Source organism: Fonsecaea nubica (genome assembly GCF_001646965.1).
Source record: "Fonsecaea nubica strain CBS 269.64 chromosome Unknown Scaff108, whole genome shotgun sequence".
NCBI lineage: Eukaryota > Fungi > Ascomycota > Eurotiomycetes > Chaetothyriales > Herpotrichiellaceae > Fonsecaea > Fonsecaea nubica.
Window position 1 is genome coordinate 1 of NW_019173781.1, and position 25,703 is coordinate 25,703.

Below are 25,703 nucleotides of genomic sequence, written 5' to 3' on the forward strand. Positions count from 1 at the left end.
ATAGTCCTGGGATACTTGTACACCACCACACACACACACACACACACACACACACACACACACATTGTAAAAACCCCGGTCGAGGTTTGAGGCTAAAGATGGTTGTCAGCTCTCGAACCGCGATCCTTCATCCGTAAAGCATGGTACTGGTGATCGTGACGGTACTACCTTTGTAGGAGGAATGGGTTTATGTATGCGCCTCCAACCAATGAAAAACGATAACAATTTGCTGCCTTCCAACCCAGATGGCTCTCCATTTGCCTCACCAACTGGAACCACCGCGTTCCCTCTCAAGCGTGAGGGTGATGATGGTGGTTGTGGTGGTGGTGTTGGCCGTCGGCACTGTCCATGCTTTTGGCTTTCAGTCCTTTTCCAAACTTACAGCACGCCTCGTGTCTCCTCAGGTTGTCCAGCCTGGGAAATCGCCTCTTACAGCCCAGCCCGTGGTATTTGCACAGCGTGTGTTGATGCTTGGGCCTGTGCGTGGCCATGTGCCTCTTGAAATTCGAGCCTTCGCCGTTCAGGAACGTGTGGCAGATATGGCAGTACATCTTATTGCCGTTGTGGTGGGTCGCGACGTGCTCGTCGCGGACTTGCTTGTACATGAACGATTTCGGGCACGAAGGGAATGTGCACTTGAACGGGCCTTCTGATTTGTGAAGGTGCTGGTGTCGATGACCTGCCGCGGAGGCGGAAGACGAAGATGTTGAAGGAAACGTGGTAAGAAACGAGGCGAGATGCTTCTTCGAGATGTGGCCCGTCAGCGCAGCTTCGGAAGCAAAGTTTGGAGAGTCACAGTTCTGCCACTGGCATTTCGTCACGCCTTTGACCAAATGAACGGACTTTAAATGCTTCTTGAGGTCGGTGCCAGTGGCGAAGGAGGCGCCACAAACAGTGCCGCAAGGCATCAGCCATTGGCAGGCTCGAGAGGTCTCGGGGGAAGTAACGGCACTTAAAAGATCTTGTGTGTTGTTCAATGGGTCCTTGAGAGCAGCAGCAGTAAGGAGTGCTTTGGGCTGTAGGCTGGAAGTTGTGCTAAGATTCATCGGTTCAGATACCGGGAACTCGGGTAGAGATGTGCGCTGATGAGCGGCGGCTGGATGACATCCAAAATTCGGTCTAAATGGTGGTAACGGGAGCTGTTGATTTAGTCCGGGGTTGCCCGTGCAAATCTGCTCCTGAGCTATGTTGGTCCAGAAGGGGATGGTGTTATCGAAGCACTGGTGGTGCATAGGGACGTCCAGTGGATGTGCGACAACATCGGGCTGGCCGTTAGGGAGTTCGAAAGCTCGGAAAGTGGGAGCGTCTGCCTCGTCAAATTGTAGGTCCGGGGCCATCAAGGCATTCTCATCCAGTAGTGGGACCGAGAATGAGAGACCCAGAGTTTTATCCCGTTCAAACTGACTCCAGTCAATGCAGTCAAAGCAAGAGAAATCACACTCGTCGCAGGTGCCTTGACACAAAGCGCCTTCGGAGCACTTGGCATCATTTTCCTCGTTACATTCCTCGCAATCGTCGACATAGTCGCCGACGTGTTGGTTTGCTTTCAGATGCTCCTCGACACAGTCCTCGCAGTCGTCAACACAATCCTCACAGTCCATCGGACTGGGGGAGGTATGGTGAGGTTCATCACAGCAGGGTGCAAGGTCATTGGCAACCTCGTCAAAATCGACAATGTCAGCACTGTCGTGTTCGTAGTCGACACAGCAGTTAAGGGCGTTGGACGGCTGGAAGGAAGACTCGTCGTCCTCGCCGCAACAAGTAAATTTATGAGCTTCTGCGGAAAACCGTGACGGGCTCCTCGCTGGGACCTGGCCCCTTATCGGTGATCTGTAATTCTGCGCCCGATGTGCGAGGCGTGACTTGGGCGGGAAGACGTCGATAGGATTGACATAGGGCTGGTGATGGAAGTCTTGGGCCGTCAACCCCTGCGGAGATGTTCTGCCCATAGCGATGCCGGCACGGGGAGCGCGGAAGCTCTACTGGCTCAGACGATACGGTCTGGTTGCGCTCGACTCGTCTCGGCTGAACGAAGGTGTCTGAGGAGAGAATGAATCCCAAGGCTGTGGTTAGTGTAACGTGGGGTTTTCGGGAAACGGGAAAATTCGAGGCGATCGAGGCTCGAGTGGGATGCACGGGGTTTATAATCCGGCCAAGCCAGTCTAGCTCTAACTGGACTAGTCCAGCACGTTAGAGGATGATAAGTCTTGGCATGACATTGGTCTGTCACGCAACACATCCCGAGTCCACACGTGGACACACCATTGACACGAGTTGCTTCACATGTCACACAGTTTGTTTCTACATCGGTATCGACATTTTTGCGTGTTTGACTTCCCAAGTCGCAGAGGTGCTCCAACCCCTGCTCTCCGCTCCCCTCATCCTTATCCATCTGACTTTTTCACTCTCTTGACCTCCTCACGCTGCGTAAACTCCAGGAACTCCCTCTTTTTCTGTTCCATCTTTTTGTCGTCCATGTTTTCCTCCCATTTCACCAGAACATTCTCGTCATCATCCAGCAGATCACTCATGTTGTCCAATCCCTTCCACTTCACAATCCCATCGCCCTTGAAGCTGGCCACTCGCTGTGGGTAGAACATGTGGCAGGTTGGTCTGAAAGCCTCTCGGCCAGCCGGGGTGTTGATGTCCTTGATAAGTGGGGGAAATAAGAGAATCATGTTTCGCCCTTCGTCCATTATAGGAGCACGGCAATAGGCACAAGAGACCTTACAAGGAAGGTGATGTGTGGTGGATTTTGCAGTCGGGTCATACCAGCCGAGGTCGTGGTGGCCATTTGTGAAGTTGATATCCGACTTGTGAAAGATGGCAGCCCATTGAAAGGGTGCCTTGAAAACGAATGAACCATCAGAGAGTGTCCTCAAATCATAAAAGAACACCGGCAGCAGTGTGACCGGGGTAGACAGGCGTAACTTACTCCATGTAATCTCTGACACGTCGTGCAATGACAATACTTGGCCGCCAACGGCTTGTCTCGACTCAACTGATACGTGACTTTGCCACAATGGCACTGACCCTCCCATTTAACTGGGAAGTCCTCATCTTTGCCGTGGAGACGGTATGGCTCGCGGTGTTTCCACTCATCCTCCGGGCGGTCTGTGGTGGAACCAGCTTGGTATTGATGGGCTTCTGGGGATTCATTGTCCCTCTTAGATGGTACGCTGTCCTGCTCTTTACCCATTTTGCTGCTTGTGAATGAGCGTCTAGATTGCTTAGGGGTACTGTGGATATAGCCTGACACTAAATGATGGGGGTCCGAACTCTTCGAAGGCGCAGGTAGAGTACGTGTTCTTTGAAGACAGCAAGCAGGGATAAGCGAAGATGCGGCACGCCGTGAGAGAAGGCTCGTAGATGTGACCTGTCGTTGAGAAATCGAATGGAATCCGGGACGAAGTAGTGACCTAGGACTCATGAGGATGAAGAAGAATGTAGGAAGAGAGAGCCGAGGTCGATGTCTAAGAGAAACGAGTGAAGGGACAGACCAAGTAGATCATTATTCCGGCCTGGAGAGTTTCAGGCGCACACAATCATTTTGTCCACTTGCTTTTCTGATGCGATGGATACATTTATTGCAGCGGATTGAAGACCCGAGGATGAACCCGGGCGCAGCCAACAACGTCACCAGTTTGAATGGTCTGCAACCACAATGACAACGGGGAAGTTCGCGTCAGAATGATGACATGCTATACAAATCCCTGAGGGTTGAGGATGGGATTTAGGAGGAATTGAATGCGGAAAAAATGTCGTGCGACTCAATGACACCATGACTCTGCCATCCGCTATCATCATCGAGAAATAGAGGTATAGCAGATTGGACACATAGAGTCTGGGGAAATGGTGGGAGAAAGTCAGCCGATCCCCAATAGTGGTGACATCATCAAGCCTCGCACGTGACTGTATAGATATGCTCCCACCGACTCGAGATTCCGACAGCCTCGCGAAAAGCGCCACAGAGACCATAGCCGCCCATCGCCAGGAGAGACAATGTACATACTGAAGTTGAGAGCTATCAGCCCGCTCAGCTGATGACTTCCTTCGCCTCCAACTGTTTCATCACCTCCATCAACACCTCCTTCGTAGTCAGGGACGCCTTCCTGGGATCTTTCCTCACCCTCTGCCACACCTCGCCGTGTTTCGGTTCATTCGCGACGCATTTTGCAATGACATCTGCCCGTTTCTCCTCGGTGCCGTGCTGCATCAGGAACTTGAGGTACCAGGCCCAGCTATCTCCCAGGTCAGGATCCACCACAAGCGCTTTCTCAAACCAATTCATCGCTTTGTCCAGTCTCCGCTCGCTCCAGAATATCCGCGCCACCGTCACAAACAACACAGGATCGTTATCCACAGCCTTGATGGCTTCCAGACTCAGAGGTTTACGCTGCGTACGCGGTTGTAATTTCCAGATGTTCTCAGACCACAGAAGCCCTGACTTAGGACACTCTTGCAACCCCTTGGACATAAGGATTTTGGCCTGCTGGACATTCGGGGGGTTGGCATGTAGCTCGACTCTGACACTCTCGGCCCATAGCTCGGCATTCTTCGGGTTCTGGAGGCGTGCACGGTCAAGCACGGAGCGCGCTTTGATGATGATGCCTTCCTTTTGTTCGAGTCTCGCCGCCAGAAGCCACAACGGCACGGATTTGGGGCACGCTCTAGTGCCCTGGGCATACGCTTCTCGCGCCTGAGGTACCATGCCCTTATCTTCGTAGATTTGTCCCTTCATCATCCACAGCTTCGCACTTCGTGGAAAGCGTGTCTCTTTCTTATCGATCACTCTTGACGTGAGACCTTGAAGAACCAAGTCGAGGGCGACATCGGTGTTGCCCAACTGCCTTTCGTATGCCGCGCTCTTATACCATACTCGCTCCGTTGGTGCCTCTTGTCTTGCCGTCGCAAGAAGTTCTCGTGCTTGACTGACCTGCCCAGCATCGGCCTCCAACCTGACCGCTGCCAGCCAGATCTCCTCGTTATTGGGATTTTGATTGAATGCTTTACCGAGCACTCGTCGGGCATCGTCAACTTCTCCGGCATGCCATTTCTCCCTTGCCAGCTGGAGCCATAGTTCTTCTGATTGAGGACAGGCCTCGACGGCCTTTTCCAAAACTTGCCACAGGGCGTCTTTGGTGCCATGGTTCCTCTCTAGATCAGCTGCGGCCATCCACAGTGATTTGCTGGTGGGGAAGACTCGTAAGGCGTAAGCATAGATGGCTCGAGCGGTCTCGAACTTCTCCCGTCCAATGCTTGCCTTAGCGTCATCCTTAAAGATCTCTTTTCGGTCGTCATCCTCGTCAAGGGTCCAGCCGAGAGTCTCCCGAATGATGGCGCCACACGTCAAGACAGCACCCTCCTCCTCGCATTTCTCAGCCTCCGTGATCCATTCCTCGCGCTTGAGCATGGCACCCTCCTTCACCAATGCTTTCACGGCACGATTCATGATGTTGACTTTGTTGGCGTTGCCCATTTGTTCTTGTAACCTGGCCGCAGCAATCCAGATCTCGTGGCTGGTGGGTACAGCCTTTCGGGCCTTGTTGAGGACAGCCTGAGCATTCTCAGGCGTCTCCAGACGAGCCAAAGCAAGCCAGAGCTCAACGGACAGCGGAATAATCTCAGTAGCCTTTGCCAGTAAGAGTCTCGCGTCTTCCGCATCCTCCTCCAGATTCACTGCTTCCTTCCAGATCGCCACTGATTGCGGAATATGGTCGATCGCTTGCCGGAGGACTCGTTTCTTTGCTCGAGGGTCTGTCTCCAGTCTCATGGCCTCAATCCACAATCTGGTGGATCGTTCGTTGTTCTTGATGGCGTTGGCAGCAATGATCTTTGCGTTCTGTCCTTCGTTGAGCCGGATATTTTCCAACCAGGCATCCTCACTCTTTGGACACATCTCACAACCCTGAGCCATCTTTTTCCTCGCTGCGACAATCTTACCAGCGTATTCTTCCAAGCGCGCAGCGGCAATCCAGGCTGGTGCGTGTTTAGGGTTGGTCTTGATCACGGAGTCAAGCAAAGTCCGTACCCGCTGAATCTCGCCGAGCTGTACCTTGGAGGGATCGAACTCTGACGTCTCAAGACTGGTGAGATATCCTTTGGGATCAATCGTCGTCGCTGTGCCGGTACCGGCGTCCGCCTTTGCCGCCCTGTCCAGCCTAGTTTGCAGCACTCTGTCTCTTGCAGCACCAATATCGGCAAAGTTTGTCATGGTTCCATCTTTGTGGTCCACACTAGTGACAGCCCCGTCTGCGGTATCATCTTGCACGCTGGTTGAAAACTCGGCAGCATCCCTCGCCCGCGCAAGGACGCTGTCCGGTACAACATAGGAGCGCTGATGTCGGTTCTGTCTCGCTCGTCGATTCTTGCCTGTTAGGTCACCGGGATCTGGAATGTTTGCCCAGTCGTCGTCGGTTAATGTGACGAGGCCTCGCTTCAGATCAGCGAACTGATCCGAGATTTTGGGGTTCTTGCGATTGTACTCTTCGAGCTCTTCTCGTTCTCGTTCTTCCCTAGAGGACGGCGAAGGAATCATGTCGGTAATCTGTTCATTCCCATGTGGAAAAAGATAAACCACGTGTCTTTGCGAAGGGAGGGGCAAATTGGGAAGGGTGGTACTAACCTTAGTCTTTTCCGACGCTTGCCCATGCGCTCATCCACATCCTGATAGATTCTATCTGCCTCGTCGTCGTCTTGTGTGAAAGTGCCCGAGGCAAACAGGCCTGTCTCGTTATCCGGGTCCTGAAACCGGTCGTCATCCTCCTCTTCTTGCTCTGGTTTCTTGGTGCTGGCGCCGTACGCCGTGGGGGGAGCTGCACCGAGTTGCTGTGCTCGTCGTGCAAGAGCCTCTTGGATCTGTTCGGCGCTGGGTCCATCTCGAGCAGGGCCCAAGTCGGATCGAGTGGTGAAGCCGGTTGCGCCTCGACCGAGACCGGCAACGTAATTTTCGGGGGCTTGTTGGTTGAGAAAGTCGCGCCGCGACATGGTGAAGGTCGGCTGGCGGCACCTAGAAGTCGCAAAAGAAGAGCGGTAGCAGGGGGAGAAAAGTGCGCAGAACACCCTGCTGAAGAGAAAGAGAGGGATCAGCGAGGCTGAACAGGTTGATGAAGAACAAGTTTTCAGTCAGGTACTGTACTTTGGTACGAGGCTGGCGTTCTGCATTTCCCCACAGATCAAGACCGCTGCCTTTTACCGCCAAGAGGACCTAAACAGTCAAGCGCCTCGGCACGGCAGCGAAACCATCATGATTGGTCGTTGAAGTCTGGCTTGTCAGGTGCTGAGGTGTCACGTGTGTCCCCTTGTGAAAAACGCCCAAAGCAGTCGCTTGAGTCTACGCCTCAGGACTGATAACACTTTGACTCTACCTGACTTGGTTCCGCGATGATAATAGCTGGCATCGCCTGGAGGGCGCTGGTCAGGAGAATTTTTTGGCGGTTTGGGTGAGCCCATGCTTCCCGAGGTACGGTGTCAAACACCTTTCGGCCTTTACAGCCTTGGTGGACCAAGACTCGGCAATATACAATACTTCCGAACTGGCCTGAGGTCAAAACGCCGAGTTCCCCAAAACATAAGAAGGAAACACTCTCGTTTAATACCCCAATTGTCCCGCATCATTGCAGACTACAGCAAACGACCCTTTCCCCCCTTCGATGAATACTTCGGCTGCTGGGCCACAGAGGGCTGGAGAAAGCGGAACACGCGCCCTCAAATCCAATAAGGCATGTGTACCCTGCCGTCTTCGCAAGGTCAAGTGCAATGCTGCCGTGATCGGCCTTCCTTGCAGCAGCTGTACCAGTAGGCAGTGTGCCGAGGACTGTGTACTGCGCGCCCGGAAGAGTCGGACCAGGTGAGTTGATTGCTGGTGGGATGGGTTATGGTTCATAGTTCATGGTTCATTAGGCGCGTGCTAACATAGATGGGGCTTATAGGAAGGTAGTACATGTTTCCACGATTCCTAGCCATGGACGAGTATGCTTGAGACGATTGGCACTACTCCCGCTCCTTCTCTTCACTGTCCATTCTTCTGCTACTCTGGCGATCCTTCGGAAGTCCCACTGACCATGGCCAGACTACAGGCATCCCCGCTACATCCGACAGTCGCCAGTTGGATGGTCTCAACCAATCTGATGAATCTAGTCATTCAGAGCAACCTTCCACTTCCGATCCCCTGGATTGCCAGAACCCACGTCAGACGGAGCCAGATCTGCTCTACCTCAATATCCTAAATGACGCCGTGAAAGAACCGACAGAGTCCAGTCGACTCCCCAGCGCTTCTAGTACCCCTTACCGCCAAGGGCCGGAAGACAGTTTTACTACACGGAACTGTCTATGGACTAAGCTACCCCAATTAGACGACGTTGACATTGACTATCTTGTCAAGAAGGGTGTCTTTGATCTACCTCTTCCGCGCTACTTGTAAGAATCCTCCATCGCCCTATCTTCTTTGGATCTCCGCCTCCACTCTATTCACAAACCAAAAACAACAGAGATGCCCTTATTAAGACATACTTTGACCACGTCTACCCTTTTGCTCCTGTGATCAACAGAGCTGAATTCATCCGCCGTTATCAATCCGGCGACTGCTCGTTGTTCCTGCTCCGCGTCATATTGACACCAGCCAGTCTCTATGCTCCAGCAGATGTCTTGTCCGCGTGCGGCTTTGCCAGCCGCTCGGTCGCACAAGAGTCATTCTTCTCCAAGGCCAAGCTACTCTACGACTTTGGCGCCGAAGACGACTCCTTGTTGTTGCTGCAGGGATCCATTATCTTGTGCACGGTGATTCTCGACCACCCCACCGATTGGGACTTCGGCTTCTGGTTCCATAACGCGGTCCGCCTTGCCACCAAGCTTGACCTACGCAACGCGTGCGTTTCCTACTCCTGGACTGTGACACCCGTGACATGTATTAAGAAAACTAATTGCCTACCAACTCTCCGACAGATGTGTTCGAGAAGATAAACCCCGCAAAATCTTGAAGTTGTATAGAAGGATCTGGTGGGGCCTCTATGTACGTCCTCCTCCCCTCATCGTCTTCTTTTCTTCCTGCTTTACGCTTACTATAGCTGTGTAGTTTTTGGACATTTTCAACGTCTTCATCAACACCAGACGCTCCCGACTACTCGAAAACACCTCGGCGATCAAGCCTCGGACGGAGGATGACTGGGAAGCGGAGGATATCCCAGCAGTATCATCCGGCTTGCTCTCGGCGGTGACGCCCCAGCAAAAGGCCTCCCCGATTGTCCACTGCGAGTTGTCTCGAATATGTGTGTTTTGGTTCTATTCTCCTCTTGACATAACTAACTCTATTTAGTCGGGCAGTGTTTGTCCCTTGTGACAAACAAGCCAGAGCAGGATCCGCGCCAAATGATGCACCCACTCGATGTATGGCGCAAGTCTCTCGCTGCCAAGATGCACATAGGTGAGAATACGGGAACTGACGTCTACTATCTGAATATACAAGCCATGAGCTACAGGTTTGAGTGCATCTTGTGTCGTCTGATACGTCGCCGTTGGCAGCAGTCCCTGCACGCGGACTGGAGCGAGTGGGCCAAACAGCGGCTTCGGTCCGCTATTCTGGAGTTGGACACAATTACCATGAGGGTGTTGGCTTGTGGTACGCTTCACGAGTTTCCCATGTCTTTGTAGGTGCCATCCATTCCTTGCTATTCTGCCATGTCTGGAAAAGAGAACGCAGCAATACAACTGACAATGGCCGTGTCAGCGTAACCACCATAACTGCGCTGCTCGCTCTTCACATCGAATCGGCCCTCGACCCAGCCGAGACAGAGCTCGTCCGTTCCATGGCTCGGATCTCCATCAACCAGACCATGCTCATCCTGGTGCAGGGAAAAGAAATACCCGCCCTCAGACGAGCGCTGCCGGTGTTCGAGGAGATTCTGGCCAAGAAAAATCTGTACTTGGTTCCGCTCAAAATGCTCGATCAAGTCCCTGCGCAGTCGCAGTCGCAGTCCCAAGACAACGGCATGCCGAATGCGTCCACTTGCCCGCATGGACAGGTCAGTGTAGCTTCGTCTCAACTGGAGCAGGGTGAGGATGGTCCGTCATTCGTTGCGGATTTCCTGGAGTTTGATTTCCTGGATGAGTGGCAGATTGGGCAACCGGATTTTCCGAGTCGATATTGACGTGGGTCTCCCAAGAACGGGGGGGCATTGAGGCGCACGAATTCTCTCGTGTTGGTATGATTACTTTTCGGGCCATCCTAAATGCGCGGGACTGACACGATGTGTGGGTGACAGCTGGGCTGTCCAAGCGGTGGCGGCTCTTGTGGCTGTTCCACTCGCTGGCAAGCTCAGCGATTGCGCAGCTCCTGTCCAGGCTCGACGCAACAATGATTCACAATAGTTGGAGTTCCGACTCTAGGCGATGGCACCAGCATTTATACTCCTTCCCGGCCGACTGTTAATCTATGAGTCTATGTGGACAGTATAAACAGCCCTGGATTGGAGTACAATTTGAAAAATCGGTCATCACGCCAGGGTAAGTCTCAAGGTCACCCTCCTCCCGTCCAGAAGATTGGATAGAGGAGAACCGCCAAAATGTGTTGTTCCAAGGTCGCTAACACTCTCGATTTAGATACGGCTTCTTGGCCGAAATCATCACCATGTATATATATCGTCGAGGCTTACCGTCCTATATAAGTGTCCTGTGGCTCTTCTATTCAGCCTTCGTTTCTGGCGCGGTTTGTTCGCTTCCAACCACGGCGATGTGCCGACGATGCATCATCTCCAGCACCTTTGCCGCTTCGGCCGCATACTTGCACCTGGAGCGGATCTGCGAACCGTACTTGTTGAACAGAAACGGGAAAGGCATGCAGCCAATCACCAGGAACGCAGGAATGGAGCTCGCCCATTGATTTCCGAGATTTCGGTACATGCGGGTGGTAAACAGGGGAAAGGCGGTGCCGAACAGGGACCGAAGCACCGAGTTGGCCGCCAGCACAGAGGCAGCATAGACAACATCTGGACACAGGGTGAGCATGTGCATTGTTTGCAGAGCATCACAAAGAAAAGGAGATCCAAACGCACAAGAGTCGACGAGATAGCTCATTAGCGAGATGAAGACCATGACCAGTCCCGCCGCGAAAAACATGCCCCCGATAATGGGCGCGATCCAGTGCACCGACGGATACGTCGTCCACGCAAAGAGGAACAGACCAATCGGAAGGACAATCGAACCTGCCATCGCCGTGCGCAGTCTGGCTTCTGGCTCGACCACGCGGCCCTCTGCCTCGGCTGCCTCGCACTGGCGCACGAAGCGCTTGTTGTCCACACCGGCCGCCAGGGTGGCAAGACAGACGCCAATGGCGACACCGACAAACGGAAGTCCGGCGATACCCTGGCTCCAGCCTCGAGCGGCTTGGAAGACGATGGGAAACCCGGCAAAGAACATGTACAGCGTGCCGTAGACGATTGAGATGTACAGCGACGCCAGTAAGACAATGGGTTCGCAGAACAGAAGGACCCAGGGGCGCGTGAAAGAGACCGAGAGCTCCTGCGAGAGTGTCTTGGGCGGCTTTCCCGCATCGATCCGGGACACATATACACTTCCCGTCATCCGGGAGAGGGCCCTGGCTCGACGACGCAGAATGAACGGCGCGTATGTTTCGTGGGTGGTCAGCGACGTGGGAATCCAGATCAGACCACCCAGTATGGCGCTCAAACCGAGAATCCAGCGCCAGCCCTGGGTCTCGCCAAGAAAACCGCCAGCAACGGGGCCTGGAGAGGAAAGAAGGGGGGAGATAAGAATCAGCAAAGTGTACAAGGGCGCCATGGGGGAAAATGGCAGCATAGAAGAAGGACGCCCACCACCTACCAAGTGCCGGCCCCAGAAAGGGAGCCGTGACAAACATGCCCGTCGCCATTCCACGCTCCTTCTTGCTGAACATGTCGGCGATGACGCCCCCGACATTGGTCATCGACGACGAACCAAACGCGCTCGCAAGGAAGCGAAACACCAGCAAAGCCGCGATGTTGGGCGCGCACGCCGCCGCCACGCTGAAGGCCGTGTATGCCGTGAACGAAAGCACAAAGATGGACTTGCGCCCGTACACCTCCGACAGAGGTGCCCAGATCAGCGGTCCCAGAGCGAAGCCCAAGACGAAGAGCGACAAACCCAGTGTGGCCACCTCCCTGGACACACCAAAGCGCTGCGTGATGCCTCCAATGCCGCTGACGTACACCGAGCTCGCAAAGGTCACCGCGAACGTCGACAGGGACTGGAGAACGGCAATAGCCCATTTTCGCCCCTTGGTAAAGTTCATGGCGTCTTGGCCGTCGTTCTGCAGGAAATCGATAATGTAAGGGTCGTCGTCTGTGCCGCGGCCCGGGTAATTCTGGTTGCAGACATCGTCGTCGAGGCGTATGCGGAGAAGAGATTGGATCCAGGACATGCGTGGAGAGGAGTCCTTGATTCGCTGGGGGCCGTCGTCGTCGTCGACAACGGGCACGGGCAGGGCGGCCATGATGGGAACGACAGGAACAATAGGAAGGGAGGGGGCAAGGGCGGAGGAGAATCAACGAGTCTTCACTTTTGCCATCTTCTCACCGAGTAGAAAACTCGCCATTCATATAGTTCATGTCGGACATTGGGACTCGGAGTTTTCAGTGCAGCACATATTGGCGACAGACAGAAGCCCGCGGCATTATCTATCTACGCGGCGAGAAGATGTACTTCCGGGGACGGCAAAGTCAGGTGGTGCTCCCGGAGGGCGACGTCACAATACACGGGAAAATGAGATTCTCGAATCTCGTCTAGTTGTATCAGTGTCGTGTTCAATCCAGATGCGAATGTCTATACAAAACGACTTCTCTGGAGAGTCAAGAAGAGGTTTTACGGAGCAGTCAAAAATTACCACGGTCAAATCGTAGCCAAAAGCGCTAGTAATAGTGACTATAAAAGTAGCAGGTAGTTACGTGCAGTGGGGACTTTGGAGGTAATTACTGTACGAGGTCCCTCGTAAGTGCCAGGTTAGTCTACTACTAAGTGTTTAAACTGCGGCCTAGGTCGCTTAGTGGTAAAAGTTCCACTGAAAAAAAGTCACTGGCAAGACTGCAACTTCAAAATATCTACCCAGTGCCTCCTCGTACACGACGGAATCTCACCCCGGCCTCCAGCCCTTGCGAGGCTGTTATTCTCATTTTCCTTGCCGGAGTCTGTTTCTTAAGAGACTCCGGCATTATCTTCGCCCAACATGCCAAAGGTCAATGTGAAGCGGCGCTCCGGCGCATCCTCCTCCTCCTCATCGCCCTACTCCAAGTCCTCGGCCGCCACGAACGCGATCTTCAAAATGAACACGGACATTGGTCAGCACGTCCTCAAGAATCCCGGCGTTGCCCAAGCAATAGTTGACAAGGCGGACCTCAAACAATCCGATATCGTGTTGGAAGTCGGCCCGGGCAGCGGAAATCTCACGGTGAAGATCCTGGAGAAGGCCAAAAAATGTGTCGCGGTGGAATTGGATCCGCGCATGGCTGCCGAAGTCACCAAACGAGTCCAGGGCACCCCTCAACAGAAGAGACTCGATGTGCTCCTGGGGGACGTGATCAAGACAGAACTGCCCTACTTCGACGTCTGCATCTCCAATACTCCCTACCAAATCTCCTCGCCGTTGGTATTCAAACTTCTGGCCACCACCCCCGCGCCCAGGGTGTGCATATTGATGTTCCAGCGCGAGTTCGCCATGCGCCTCTTCGCCAAACCCGGCGACAAGTTATACTCGCGCCTCAGTGTCAATGCGCAAATGTGGGCCAAAATAGATCATATCATGAAAGTCGGCAAGAACAACTTCAAGCCGCCCCCGCAGGTCGAATCCAGTGTTGTGAGATTGGTCCCGAAAGTCCCGCGACCGAACATCAGTTATGAGGAGTGGGACGGGCTTCTGAGGGTGTGTTTTGTGCGGAAGAACAAGACGCTGCGGGCGAACTTTTTGGGCACGAGCAGCGTTTTGAGCATTCTGGAGCAGAGCTATCGTACGTGGTGTGCGCAGAACGACATACCGCTCGAAGAAGGGCCTGCCGACGACGCGATGCTGATGGAGGTCGAGAACATTCAAGACGGTCCCCACGGCGAAGGGGACGAGGAAGAGGAATGGTCCGGCTTCATGGACGTCGACGACCAAGACGAAGACAGCCTCCCCAGCCTGCTGAAAGAGCAGTCCGGCAAAGCGCGACAGAACCAACCCACGGAGCGCTCCGTCTCGCGCAAGAAGCGCGACAAAGTCTTCCACCTCGTCCGGGAGAAAGTCCGCTCCGTCCTCGAAGACAAGACCGCTCTGGCGGACAAGCGGGCGCGCATGTGCGACGAAGCCGACTTTTTGAAGCTGTTGTACCATTTCAACCTGGAGGGCATCCACTTCCTGGGGATCAAGCACGGCGAGTAGACGAGCACCGGGCACAAAGGCACGCAACTCTGTAGTGTGAGCTTTTCGAGTCCACCGACGACACGATAAGCGCATTCCTTGCCCGAACGGACCAAGAGGGCTCCAACCCGACAAAAGGAGGTTGTGAGAGAGACCTCGAACCAAGGTCTACACCCTGTCTACCAGCAGGACTTGTCAACGCCGCGACAAATGGTCATCCCGCTCGGTTTTATCTCTGTCCCTACATTCCATACGACAACGTCGTTGGCTGGCACCACAGATAACGCACCACACATCATCGACCGACGATGTGAGGGCAAAGGTATCCCGGCGCGAAATAGAAAAAAATGTACGAGTCTGGTGCCTACTTCATAGGACAAAGTACCCGAGGAAGAGGACGGGGGATAGACGGGGCTGTTTGCAAGGAAGGAAAAGTTGCATTCCTGGCGGAATTGTGTATGGAGGGCGTGGACGGACCGATTATATGCCTGGTTCTACCTGTCATAGGATAGGCAGAGACATGATGGGTACATATGTATGCCACCAGGCCTCCCCGGCTACCTCTGGTTAACGACTGACGAAACTGCCCGACTTGATGAGAGAGATACCCCCAGCTAGAAGGAAAAAATGAGTAAATGAAAAGAGGCTGAAACATATCACAAGTATTCACATGCTATCTCTTGAGTCGGTCATTGTTTTCGCTCTGTTATTATTGTTCTTTGCTATCTGCGCGGCGACGTATTGCTTCAGGACCATCTCGGGGATTGGTGGTTGCTCAACCAGAGTCCAAGCCCCCGTAAAATCGTCTATATCCCTCGAGGATACCTGAGGATGCCCCTGCTTGTATTGGGACATCCAGAATGCACGAGGACAGCTCGTAGTCGTGCTCAGAAGTCGTGCCCCGGCCACATCGATTCGATATCATTCCGACGCCGTGCCAATTCATTCACATCATTCGATCGTATATATTCATCACATCGTCGCCGAAAAGTTGAAAAGCGCACAATTCGACCTTTGGGTCTATCTTCAAACCCAATTCCGACAAGTGTGTGAGGGTGCCTCAATTGGCATCCTTTCGCAGATCTTTCAACCACCAGAATTCTAGGTTGACATGGCCAGCCAGATCAACCCCGAAAGACCAGACTCGTCGAAAAGACACAGGAGAGTTCTTCAAACAGAAGGAAAGTCAAAGTCAGAACATTGTGTAAACACATCATCCCGAAGAAAAAGGGCCGCTCGCTGCTTTTCATGTGGCATCCAAGTGCCACGATGCCCATCGCTCTTCGGACAAGCAGATGGAAACAGAAATCCTGCCATGTTCTCGCTTTTTGAGTCGTAAATGCACACAAAGCGTGACCGAGGGTATCAAACAACTTTTGTGTTCGCCTTTTTTTGAGGTCTGCTTTTTCCAACACAAGAAAGGTCGGTATTTATGCCCAACCCAGCAGAAAAGCAGCGGCAGCGGTCAAGGCATAGCCGGCCTATTAAGAAGCACAGCATGCTTGAAGAAAACAACAAGGAGATTCAGGGGATCAAGAGCCCCCGCCATCAAATTGAACAACCCGAACGCTTGGGGGAAAAAAGACACGTGAGAATGACTAACCCAAAGTCAAAAGGAATATGGACGAAGAACCAACTCCGCTCAAAGCTTGACCCAAAGACATGGTACATGAGGTAGAACATTTCATAGATCGAGGTAGCTGTAGTCGACACTTTGGCGAGCGGAATAGTCCTGGCTACGCCGATTCATGCTGGGTGCTCGACTAGGCTGGCGACTTGATCTTAGACTTGGACCACGTTCTTCCAGATAAGAAGGCCGCCTGGACGTGGACACCTCTCGATCTCTTTCTCGAGCCGAGATGACACTGCTGGACACACTCTTTTTGGAATTTCGACTCGTAATGCTCGGTGCGCGTTCGATCCTCTTTTGCTCCTTGGGTCGCTCATTCTCTTTGCCTTCAGCACCCACTGACAGGACGAGCCCTCCGATACTGATGCTAAGAGGTCGTCCGTCTTTGCTGATATAATCAGGAGGAATCGTCATGTTCAAGCCGCCGGGAAGGGTAATACTAGTCTTTGTGCCGCTAGTCTGACTCCTTCCCCGACCAGAGGAATCTTTGGAGGACGACTGCCGACTGAAATTGCTTCCCGTTTCAGATCTCGAACTTGAGTTGCGCTGGTCCAGGTCACGAAGAGCTTCAGCGGTTAGTTCATTCGAGGTCTTGTTCCGCCTCGACTGGTATTCTTCGATCTCGGCTTCCTTGTCCTCCAAAGGGACAGCCATACGGCGAGGAACGGGGCGAGGAGCTGAGGTTGCAACTTTTGTGACGGTCGTTCCAGCTGAATAAGAAACAGATTTCCTGGGCAATGGTCGATCGCGTGCCTCCGGAAGTCCAGGAGGGCGGTACGACGAGGGTGGACGAGAAGCAGATTCTCTGCGCTCACGAAATGCTGAAGGCGGAGGTCGAGATGGTCTGTATTCATGGTCGTCGTCGCTATCGTACCGCTCTGGCTCATACACAACTCTTTCGCGAAGTTGTGGCTCCTGCGGGTGATAGGTTTTCGCCCTTCGGTTGCTGGGGCGACGTGTCAAGACAACTTCGGGTTGGGGTGGTCGTGGAGGCGGTGGCATGATTGCCCGATCATCATCTTCGAGATTGCGGGTAGATTTTTGAGATGAGGGCAGTGGGCGAATCTCTTTCGGAGGTGTTCGTTCGAGAGTCATGATAGCGGAATCGGGGTGACCTTGTCGAATAACAGGTTCGCCATAGACGCTGGACCGTCGGACCGGGCTTGGATGTCTGCTTGGCCTCGCTGAACGTGGCTCAGGGATGGCCGGTTGGTCGAAGTACGAGGGAAATGGCTGGTAAACAGGATACGACGGTGTCGGCAACGGTGCAGGAACGACATATGAGTACGGCATTGGACTGTAGGGTACGTTTGGTGTCACAGGGGTCGCATAGCCTGATGTCGCAACGGCTGGAGGCCCATACATTGCATGGTTGATGTACTGTAGTGGGATAGGAGCATTAGCAAACATGCTTATCGGTCTCGATTGCTGGTTCGACGAAGATCTTCGGGCTTTTACAGGCACCGCATGATCATCTTTTGTGCCTTTCACCACCAATGTTTTGACTCCCACTGCAGAGGGCGGTGGCACAGTGGCTTTGGAGGCTCGCGAGGGATCTTGTTTTGTGTCGATGTGCTTGCCATAGTAGTCGTGGTTTCCGCTGGGGCCTCGCTCATGCGTGTCATGCTTGGCTTTAAACGGTCTCGTCTCTGACGAAGATTCGTTCAGATGGGAGGACGATTGGCGGCGGCTGGTAGGTTGAGAGTGACTGTTTTGAGAGACGAGGTAAGGCTTGCGCTCTCTTTCACGGATTCCTGCGGTGTCGAGCTTCAGATCTGGAATTTTACGTCGACTCGAGGTGGATTCCCCAGCTACAGTGCCAGCCCGGCTAACATAGCCCGAGTCGCCACCATCGGCACTATATTCATTCTTCTCCCGCTGGCGGAGACCAATATCTTGCTGAGAGCGTCTGGCGGAGACATTGGCACTGGTTTGAGAGCCTGGAAGAGCTGACTGGGTGACCTCGTCCCAGTCTTCGCAAGTGGCTGCTCGGGGACGATGACGGTCAGATTCATGCATGGAAGCGGCGGCGATATGCCCCTGAGCAGGTTAATGAATGTTGTTGGTACTGTTGAGCGTACCGGTGTATGCGTGGACGTGAACGAGCAGTGAGGTTTTTGTGATAGAGGCGGTGGAAAGTGGAAACTCGATTTGGGGGGGTGGGTGGTGGTCGTGTCGGCTTGGGAAGTGGAGTGACAGGGGCCCCGACCAACAGATGATCCGCTAAAAACCCACGGCAAGGTACTTATTTTGCAGGGGGCCCGGCCCGTAAGGCTGCTCGGTGTCGCGGGGGCGGCCACAGGCTGGCAAATTCACCGAAAAGATGCGCTGATATCCTCTCCGAGGGGTTGATCCAGTGGCCGCGGCTCGTGGCGTCCCGGGGGCCTTTGTTTGCTGAAATAGCAGTCGTATTATTATTGTCTGCCCCCACGGAAAGACTTGTGCTTGTAGATGAACGGCCCTCCGACCTAATCTGTTGATTTTTGGTGATGGCAAATAATTTCAGTCCAGTTCGTGTGCTTGTGGGTCCATTTCGGGATCAGTTATATTTTCCGTCTCAATCGCCTTGTAGTATTTTGCGCTCAACGTCGCCCTTGAGCCGCAGGTTACAGGTTGCCTCAGGTTCTGTTCCACCTCCGAGTGTCGTAACAATGACTTTGGGCGATGGCAAATGCAGGATTCCGGTCGCACAGAACACTGTTGCCTGCGTGAGAGGAGGGGACAACGGGCACAGGGTTTTCCGTCGCCTCGACGACGATCTCGGATGAGGGTAGTAGTCGTGTGCGATGATGATTTGCCGGGCCAATATGCGCGCCTGTCAATGGAAAGGCCGACTGCAGAGATCAGCCACAGCTCACAGAGGTTTCGCACGATAGAGCTTGCCACTGATGCTCGACAGGATTCTTAATGAAGAGAGGGAGGAGACGGAGGAGTTAATGGCGCTTTTTGCTGCTGGGGATATTCTTCTGCAAGGGAGTCATTCTTGTGTCAACCCCACTACGCGTGGCTCTAGGCAGACAACGCGGAGGAGCGAGGGGCAGCCGGAGGATGTGAAAGAGGGTGTACGTGTCTGTACGTGTAGGAAGGGTGAGTAAGTGAGAGACCGAGAGGAGAGCCAGAGCGAGAAGCAGAGGACGAGGTGTGCCAAAAAAGCCAGGCAACTAAGGTGGGATGGTGGATGGGTGTAGGAATGACTGGTGACCAGCTGCGGAATGACGAACAAGACTCGGGGGGACACGCTTGGTTTGAATTTTTGATTCTTTTTTTTTGTTCCCAGACAGCCACTTTGGCCAGAGCCAGGGTCCCTTCCTCGAGAGAGGGAAAAGAGAAAAAATGGCGCGGCAAGACGAATAGAGACTGGTCTTGAGCGAAGAGCCAAAGGGTGTCATGACCCTTGGGCGCATCCGCCGACCGGCGTTGAGGATTTCCTCAAACCCTTCACCACGAGCCGGTGTAAGCGGCAGCCCTTTTAGTTGCGTGATGCGCGTTGTCGTGAGGATTGCTGCCTTCTGAATGGAAGATGGAGCCCAATGAGCTGCCCAACCTCCACATCCCCGGTCAGCCTGAGAGCCATTCAGCACATCGAACGTCGAGGGTGTCTCCCACAACAGCAGAAATCGAACAAGTCGCTTGCTAGTTGCAGGCTACAACCGCACGCTCCATATCCACTCGATGGATGGTCTGTCTGCCACTCTGCCACTCCTGTCCTCCGTTCATCCCACCCTTGTTGCCTCCAGCAAACTCGCTTCGCTTCCACTCCACGCTCCGCCAGGGAACTCTTGTCGATGATAACATCAACGACGGGGAGGTGTCGACCAAACTCCAGTTTACAGCCCATGAACCCTCAGCCAAAGAGAACCTCCACCCCCCTCTCCAGAAGAGGTTCGGGATAGCCAAATCAAATCAACACCAGGCCCACGACTGCATATGCAGCCCACGGATCCATGGCGTATCTGCCTGGGTTTCTTCGAGCCCTGCCACCAGCTTCCAAGTGTCAGGCCGGAGCATGGGGGGGTGTTCTCAGAGGGGATGGCATTGTGATACAACACCCTGGAATGGCCTGTGGCACAGCTGCCTGTTGGTGGCCAGGAGAAAACGCGGGGAGCCTACACGCAGTTGTTGCTCGTGAAGAGATTCGCAGCTGATGCTGATGCTGACATCGGTGCTAGGGCATTGTGGATGCTGTCCACTAGATGATGGTGTTGATGCTCCAATGCTCCTGTGCGCGTGCCTCAGGCTGCTCGCTGCCGCCCATTCTCGACCCCCCTCTCTATCAAACACTACTTTTACCCCTCCATCCGAGCATCCATTGAACTCTTCTGCCTGCAACTCTGTCATAACTCGACCTATTAGGGCACAGAAACCGAGAACACCTGTCCTCAAGTCGCGGGACGTGTTTCATGACGAGAACTACCCATTGTTATCAGCCTGAATCACTCGCGGCGAGCAGTGAATCGCTGTTGTCAGATTCCTCCTTCATCTTCGATCCGATACCAGAAGAGGAGAAACGGCTTTACCCCTCCAGAGAGGGACGGAGTGGAGCTACAGAATAGTGGCGACGAGGTGAGCAGGGCACAGGATAGGTGTGGCTGCCCAACGCACTGTGACGCTGGCAGCCAGACTTTGCCCTGACTAAACCCAACATTGTCTACGTTCGAATGCACCCCTCCTTCAGTTCAGCCTTGAAAAAGGAGTAGGATTGCACCATCCTCATCAACAAGTCTACCTACTACTAGTACATCGCGGTGCGAATCCCCCGGACGCCAGAAATGCGGCCTCGCCAGGCTAAGTCGCTGCAGCCGCTCTGAGGTCCTTATCAGCCTCGACCCCTTGTCTGAACTCCCCCGGTCAACCGGCCACCCCTGCTTGCAGTTGTCTTGTTGCATGAACTCAACAGCCGAACTTGATGCTGGTGGAAGAAGACGGTCGAAATCCTTCGATCCAGCTTCAGCAATGCCAGCCCGGATTCTCCCGCCGAGATGCCCGAGGACCACCCCTGTCCAAACACCCGTTCACTCACGGAACTTTTGAAACGTCTGTCCTTGCGTGTCACTCCATCTTACATCCTCTCCACCGGGCTCAAACCCAGGAGAGTCATGCCATTCCACAGCACCTGTCGGGCAGCCTCGTACAGTGCCAACCGAGCCTTCTGCAGCTCAGGTTCGCTGCCAACCACTTGCAGGTGGTCATAGCTCGAGCTGAGCGCATGCGCCATCTTGAACAGATAAGTGAGGACAGTTGCTGGTTCTCGAGTCTTGAGCGTATTGAGCACCACATCTGGGTACTGTGCCAGCGAACGAGCCAGGTTGACGGCGTGGGGTTCTTTCAGCAAGGACAGGTCTGCAGAGCCCAAAGCACTGAGGTCCGCATTGGCTTTTCGCTCAATCGAGCAAAGTCGCGCGTGCGCATACTGCAAGTACGGACCTGTATCGCCCTCGAACGCCGTCATCTGGTTGATGTTGAATTCATAACCATTCCGAACCTTGCCTGACAAGTCCTGCACCATGATAGCAGTAATGGCCAGCACATCGGCAACTGCGTCTGGGTTGTCCAGCTGGGCATATTTGTCATCGTTCTTCTTCATGACCTCCAGCATAGTGTCCTTGACCGTTTGAATGATATCGTCGAGGAACTTGACTGTCCCTTTTCGGGTACTCATGCCCTTGACCATGCCGAAGGAGATATGCTCGCATTTCTCTGCGACTTCTTTATGTCCGCTGATCTCGGTAGTCTTGAACAGTTGTGCAAGATGCTCGTTCTGCTGATCCGCGACCACGTAAATCATCTTGTCAAAGTGGTATTCGTCATATCGCTCCAAAATCGCGGCCAGGTCTCGGGTAAGGTACAGAGCTGTGCCGTCCTTTCGTACGATTATCGCCTTGTTGAGCTTCTTGGCGCCATGTTTGGCGAAATCAATCAGGATTGCGCCGTCAGAATACTCTGCGATGCCCTGTGCGAGCAGACTATCCAGGACCCGCTTGATTGTCTCGGCCTTGACCTGCGACTCACCAGAATACACATCAAATTCAATGTTCAGCCGGGCGTACGTGCTCTGGTACTTCTTGATGCTCATGTCCCGGAACTTCTGCCATAGTGCCAAAGCCCCGGGGTCCCCTTCTTCCATGCTCTTGAAGTATTTTCGGGCCTTTTCGTCTTCGCTTTCTTCCACGAGAGGTGCAAGTTTTGCTTCTAGGGCCGACACGTCTTCTCCCTTGTCCTTTTTCTCCTTGATCTCCTTCTTCAACTCATTAATGGGCTCGTCCTGGGCGAGTTTTATCTTGTTTATTTCGACGTAGACATGAAACAAGTGCGCAATCGAGTTCTTGTCTAATTCCTCCTGGCTACCGAATTGCTTGAAGCCGTTGGCCAGGAGGCCGTATTGTTTACCCCAATCTCCTAGGTAATTCATCCTCAAGACATCCCAGCCCATTCGCTGGTAAAGCTTCGCCAAAAAACCACCTATGATAGTACTCCGAAGGTGACCGGCGTGGAATTCCTTGGCGATGTTCGGGGACGAGAACTCCACGATGAGCTTCTTTTGGCCCTTTGAAGGGTCTGACGGGTCTTTCAGACCGTTGCTGACTTTACAGCCGTATGCACTCTTATGAGTCAGGATTTCAGGGATTGTCATGCTGATCAGGTGTTGGGGTTTGGCGAAGAACTGGACGAACGGGCCAGCCTGGGATACGGTGACGAAGGTGTCTTCTGTCGAGGGAAAGGCCTCGACAATCTCCTTTGCCTGTTCTTGCGGCGGTTTACCCTTGACTTTCAATGCAGGGACGGCCAGAGTGAAATCTCCCTTGTCTAGAGTCGTGGTCCATTGGATCAAGGGGACAATTTCCGCTGCCGGTCGATTGACTATGGGAACCAGCTTCTCGGCGATGTGTTGTCGGTAAAAGTCCATAGGGTTCTTGCTCTTCCCCATTTCCTCCAGCGTCAGCGAGGAGACTTTCCCACTGAGTTGTCCCGCCATTGTGGGTTCTGCCGCTGGAGTGAGCCTGTGAAACAGTTGTTGTTGTCGTTGCTGAGTCGCTAGAGCGTAAACAGCAGCAGAGATTGGTCTTTTTGTGCTCGATCGGCCAACTTGACGAGTTTGTGGAAAGCTGAAAAGTGTTCGGATATGCTGGATCTCTCTGGTTTTGATAGATGTGACTTTCGAGCAGCTGTAAAATTTTGGGTTGCGACAGAGGCGAGAACACCACATCCTCCCTTGAGGGGGAGTCAATTATGTTTCTCCACTGCCACCGAACCGCCTCAAATTTTGAGTCACTCATTTGATATCTTGGCATCTCGTTCGGCTCGGATTAAATTTATTGCGTCGTTCATCCTTCATCTCTCCACGTTCCCAACTGCGTCATGAAACTTACACATGAGGCTGTGCTCACCTACACAAACACCACGAAATGCATACTGTGCGATGATAGATGAGGCTGCTTAACCATGTCTGAGGCACCAGATCCCCCGTCATATACAGCGACACAGGCAGAAGATAGTCGCGAAAGAGAACGATCGAAACGATTCCGTTTCAAGTCCCGGAGGGGGGATGAATATCGCGGCGACAGTGACTCACGCGGTCACAAGCGGCGGAAGGACCACGATTCTTCACGCAGGCACAGGAAACGTCACAGATTGTCAGAGCCCACCAAACACGGATCGGTTCCACAAGAACGCCCGTCGAACTACTTGTCGCCCGACCAAGCATTTCGAGAATCGCTGTTCGACGCACTCGGAGACGACGAAGGCGCGGCGTTCTGGGAAGGCGTCTATGGGCAGCCCATCCACAACTATGCGGATACCTATCAAGATGAAGAGACTGGGGAGTTGGAACGCATGACTGACGAGGAATATGCGCAATTCGTCCGGCGGAAAATGTGGGAAAGGAGTTGGGAAGGGGTCGAAGCCGCAAAGGAGGAAAAGAGGAGAGAAAGAGAACGGGAGAAACAATGGATACGTGACGAAGAGAATAGAACAGAGAGCGAGAGGCAGTCCCGTCATGATGACCATATCTTCAATACGCAGATCGAGGCCAATCTCCGCCGAGGCGAAAAGCGGAAGGAGCGCAAACGGTGGCACAGTCTATGGGAGGACTACTTGCGCCGGTGGGCAGACCTTCAGGATCTTGCTCAAGATCGGCCGAGGGGCGAGGGCAAAAACATTGGCGAGCAGCTCTTCCTCCGCAACAAAATTGCGTGGCCCGTCGAGTCAGGAAGGCGTAAAGACATGAATCGGGAAGAAATTGAACGGTTCATCAGAAAGGGCACTGCTGCCCATGAGGTCTCGGAGGGGACTGATCCATTCTCGAGCGCTATCAAGACGGAGCGGGTTCGCTGGCACCCTGACAAGATTCAGCAACGTTATGGATTCATGGAAATCGATGACGAGACCGTGAAAGCGGTCACAGCAGTCTTTCAGGTGCTCGACGCCATATGGAACGAAATTCGAGATCAGACAGGGTGAAGAAAAGTTTTCAAGAAGCTGGAGTGAAACGCTGGTTCAAGCTTCTGTCCTCCCATCTATCTATCATCTATCATACCGGACTTGCGCCTCTATTTGTGTTGCAGAGTCTAATTGTTTATAGGTTGATCACCGCCTGTCCACTCTCGAATGATATCGTCGGGGACATCTCTTAACAAGACATGGACATGTTCCATTCCCGGCACGGATTGCAGCTCGGTCCAGTTCTTGAACCATATGACTTTTTCCTGCTCACCGGGCAGTCCTTTGACTCGGTCCACAAAGGTAGACTGAATGAAATCCTCGACCTGCTGTCTGGATTTCGGGGTCATGTCGCCTCTAGTTGGCTCTGATTCCAACCGGGTCTTGAGCCACACAATAATGTGCCTAATGCCAGGCGCCAATCCATACGGCCAGTCGTTAAGCAGAATCTTATAATCTGCCTGGTCTGCAAATGGGATAGGGTTGTTGACAGCAAACCTTGGACCCGTTTCCGGCGTCGACGAAGGTAACGGAGTCCATTTCAGTCGTTCCCTCATGACAAAGTTAGGGACCGTGCCATACGTAGCCTTTGTTTGGCTTGACCACTTGATGTAGCGTTTCAAGTCGGATGGCCACCTTTTCAGGACGCTGAGGTTGTGCTCAGCTGTCGAAATCAGTCAGAAACATTCCAGGGATGTCGATCAAATAGAACCATGTGCGGCGGAGCACACACCAATGATCTGTTTCAACTCTTCCCATGTATGTGGATGGAATTGGTCATCGGTCATGGCCAGGACAGACCGATCCACAGCTGTCAGAGGAAACGGGGACGGGGTATTGTCGGGCTCTGAAGCCATGGCTCTTGCTTGCGTTTGAGCTTGGTCGTCTGCAAGGGGCAAAGGTTTGCTGGGCGGGCGATGGGGGGTTCCGTTGAGGGTAGTCTCTCACCGGGATCAGTTGACCAAAGATGGAGTGTGTCGGGTGTTTGTGCGCCCAGATGGAGCTACGAAGAGACCCGAAGGCGACGTTCGCTATTCTTCCGCTGCTCGGCGAGGTGGACTGCCGCAAAGTTCTGCAAAGTGTGAAGTGCGAAGCCGAAGGGGGTAAATAGCCCAGTCTGACAGCGGTGTCTTTTTTTCGTGGCCACATCCGATGTATATTGAATCGAGAGGAGCATTGGGAGAAGGCCTGAGGGCTGAGAAGGCATCGAGGGCATGTGGGGGCACCGTGGGCGTGCGTGGCCTTCCCGGTTTCTTG

General features: G+C 53.5%; 10 protein-coding genes across 10 annotated transcripts; 3 read left to right on the plus strand and 7 right to left on the minus strand.

Moving 5' to 3' along the window:
- Positions 1–290: 290 nt before the first annotated feature.
- On the minus strand, positions 291–1,949 carry AYO20_10295 (hypothetical protein; the record flags this gene model as incomplete). The annotated part of the gene is made up of 1 exon (XM_022648553.1): positions 291–1,949. One exon carries the CDS (start codon positions 1,947–1,949, stop codon positions 291–293), a length of 1,659 nt encoding a protein of 552 aa, XP_022495431.1.
- Positions 1,950–2,384: 435 nt separating this feature from the next.
- AYO20_10296 (hypothetical protein) lies at positions 2,385–3,199 on the minus strand (the record flags this gene model as incomplete). Its single annotated transcript, XM_022648554.1, has 2 exons — positions 2,385–2,947; positions 3,034–3,199. 2 exons carry the CDS (start codon positions 3,197–3,199, stop codon positions 2,385–2,387), a joined length of 729 nt encoding a protein of 242 aa, XP_022495432.1.
- Positions 3,200–4,036: 837 nt separating this feature from the next.
- AYO20_10297 (hypothetical protein) lies at positions 4,037–6,987 on the minus strand (the record flags this gene model as incomplete). The annotated part of the gene is made up of 2 exons (XM_022648555.1): positions 4,037–6,515; positions 6,626–6,987. The coding sequence occupies 2 exons, from the start codon at positions 6,985–6,987 to the stop codon at positions 4,037–4,039; spliced, it is 2,841 nt and encodes a 946-aa protein (XP_022495433.1).
- Positions 6,988–7,963: 976 nt separating this feature from the next.
- Positions 7,964–10,145, plus strand: AYO20_10298 (hypothetical protein; the record flags this gene model as incomplete). The annotated part of the gene is made up of 7 exons (XM_022648556.1): positions 7,964–7,971; positions 8,053–8,418; positions 8,490–8,867; positions 8,944–9,010; positions 9,074–9,266; positions 9,314–9,644; positions 9,698–10,145. The coding sequence occupies 7 exons, from the start codon at positions 7,964–7,966 to the stop codon at positions 10,143–10,145; spliced, it is 1,791 nt and encodes a 596-aa protein (XP_022495434.1).
- Positions 10,146–10,677: 532 nt separating this feature from the next.
- On the minus strand, positions 10,678–12,484 carry AYO20_10299 (hypothetical protein; the record flags this gene model as incomplete). The annotated part of the gene is made up of 2 exons (XM_022648557.1): positions 10,678–11,738; positions 11,836–12,484. The coding sequence occupies 2 exons, from the start codon at positions 12,482–12,484 to the stop codon at positions 10,678–10,680; spliced, it is 1,710 nt and encodes a 569-aa protein (XP_022495435.1).
- A 729-nt stretch (positions 12,485–13,213) lies between these two features.
- AYO20_10300 (hypothetical protein) lies at positions 13,214–14,401 on the plus strand (the record flags this gene model as incomplete). Its single annotated transcript, XM_022648558.1, has 1 exon — positions 13,214–14,401. One exon carries the CDS (start codon positions 13,214–13,216, stop codon positions 14,399–14,401), a length of 1,188 nt encoding a protein of 395 aa, XP_022495436.1.
- Positions 14,402–16,064: 1,663 nt separating this feature from the next.
- On the minus strand, positions 16,065–18,029 carry AYO20_10301 (hypothetical protein; the record flags this gene model as incomplete). The annotated part of the gene is made up of 1 exon (XM_022648559.1): positions 16,065–18,029. One exon carries the CDS (start codon positions 18,027–18,029, stop codon positions 16,065–16,067), a length of 1,965 nt encoding a protein of 654 aa, XP_022495437.1.
- A 3,040-nt stretch (positions 18,030–21,069) lies between these two features.
- Positions 21,070–22,983, minus strand: AYO20_10302 (hypothetical protein; the record flags this gene model as incomplete). The annotated part of the gene is made up of 1 exon (XM_022648560.1): positions 21,070–22,983. The coding sequence occupies one exon, from the start codon at positions 22,981–22,983 to the stop codon at positions 21,070–21,072; it is 1,914 nt and encodes a 637-aa protein (XP_022495438.1).
- A 467-nt stretch (positions 22,984–23,450) lies between these two features.
- On the plus strand, positions 23,451–24,467 carry AYO20_10303 (hypothetical protein; the record flags this gene model as incomplete). The annotated part of the gene is made up of 1 exon (XM_022648561.1): positions 23,451–24,467. The coding sequence occupies one exon, from the start codon at positions 23,451–23,453 to the stop codon at positions 24,465–24,467; it is 1,017 nt and encodes a 338-aa protein (XP_022495439.1).
- A 107-nt stretch (positions 24,468–24,574) lies between these two features.
- AYO20_10304 (hypothetical protein) lies at positions 24,575–25,303 on the minus strand (the record flags this gene model as incomplete). The annotated part of the gene is made up of 2 exons (XM_022648562.1): positions 24,575–25,110; positions 25,180–25,303. The coding sequence occupies 2 exons, from the start codon at positions 25,301–25,303 to the stop codon at positions 24,575–24,577; spliced, it is 660 nt and encodes a 219-aa protein (XP_022495440.1).
- Positions 25,304–25,703: the final 400 nt, after the last annotated feature.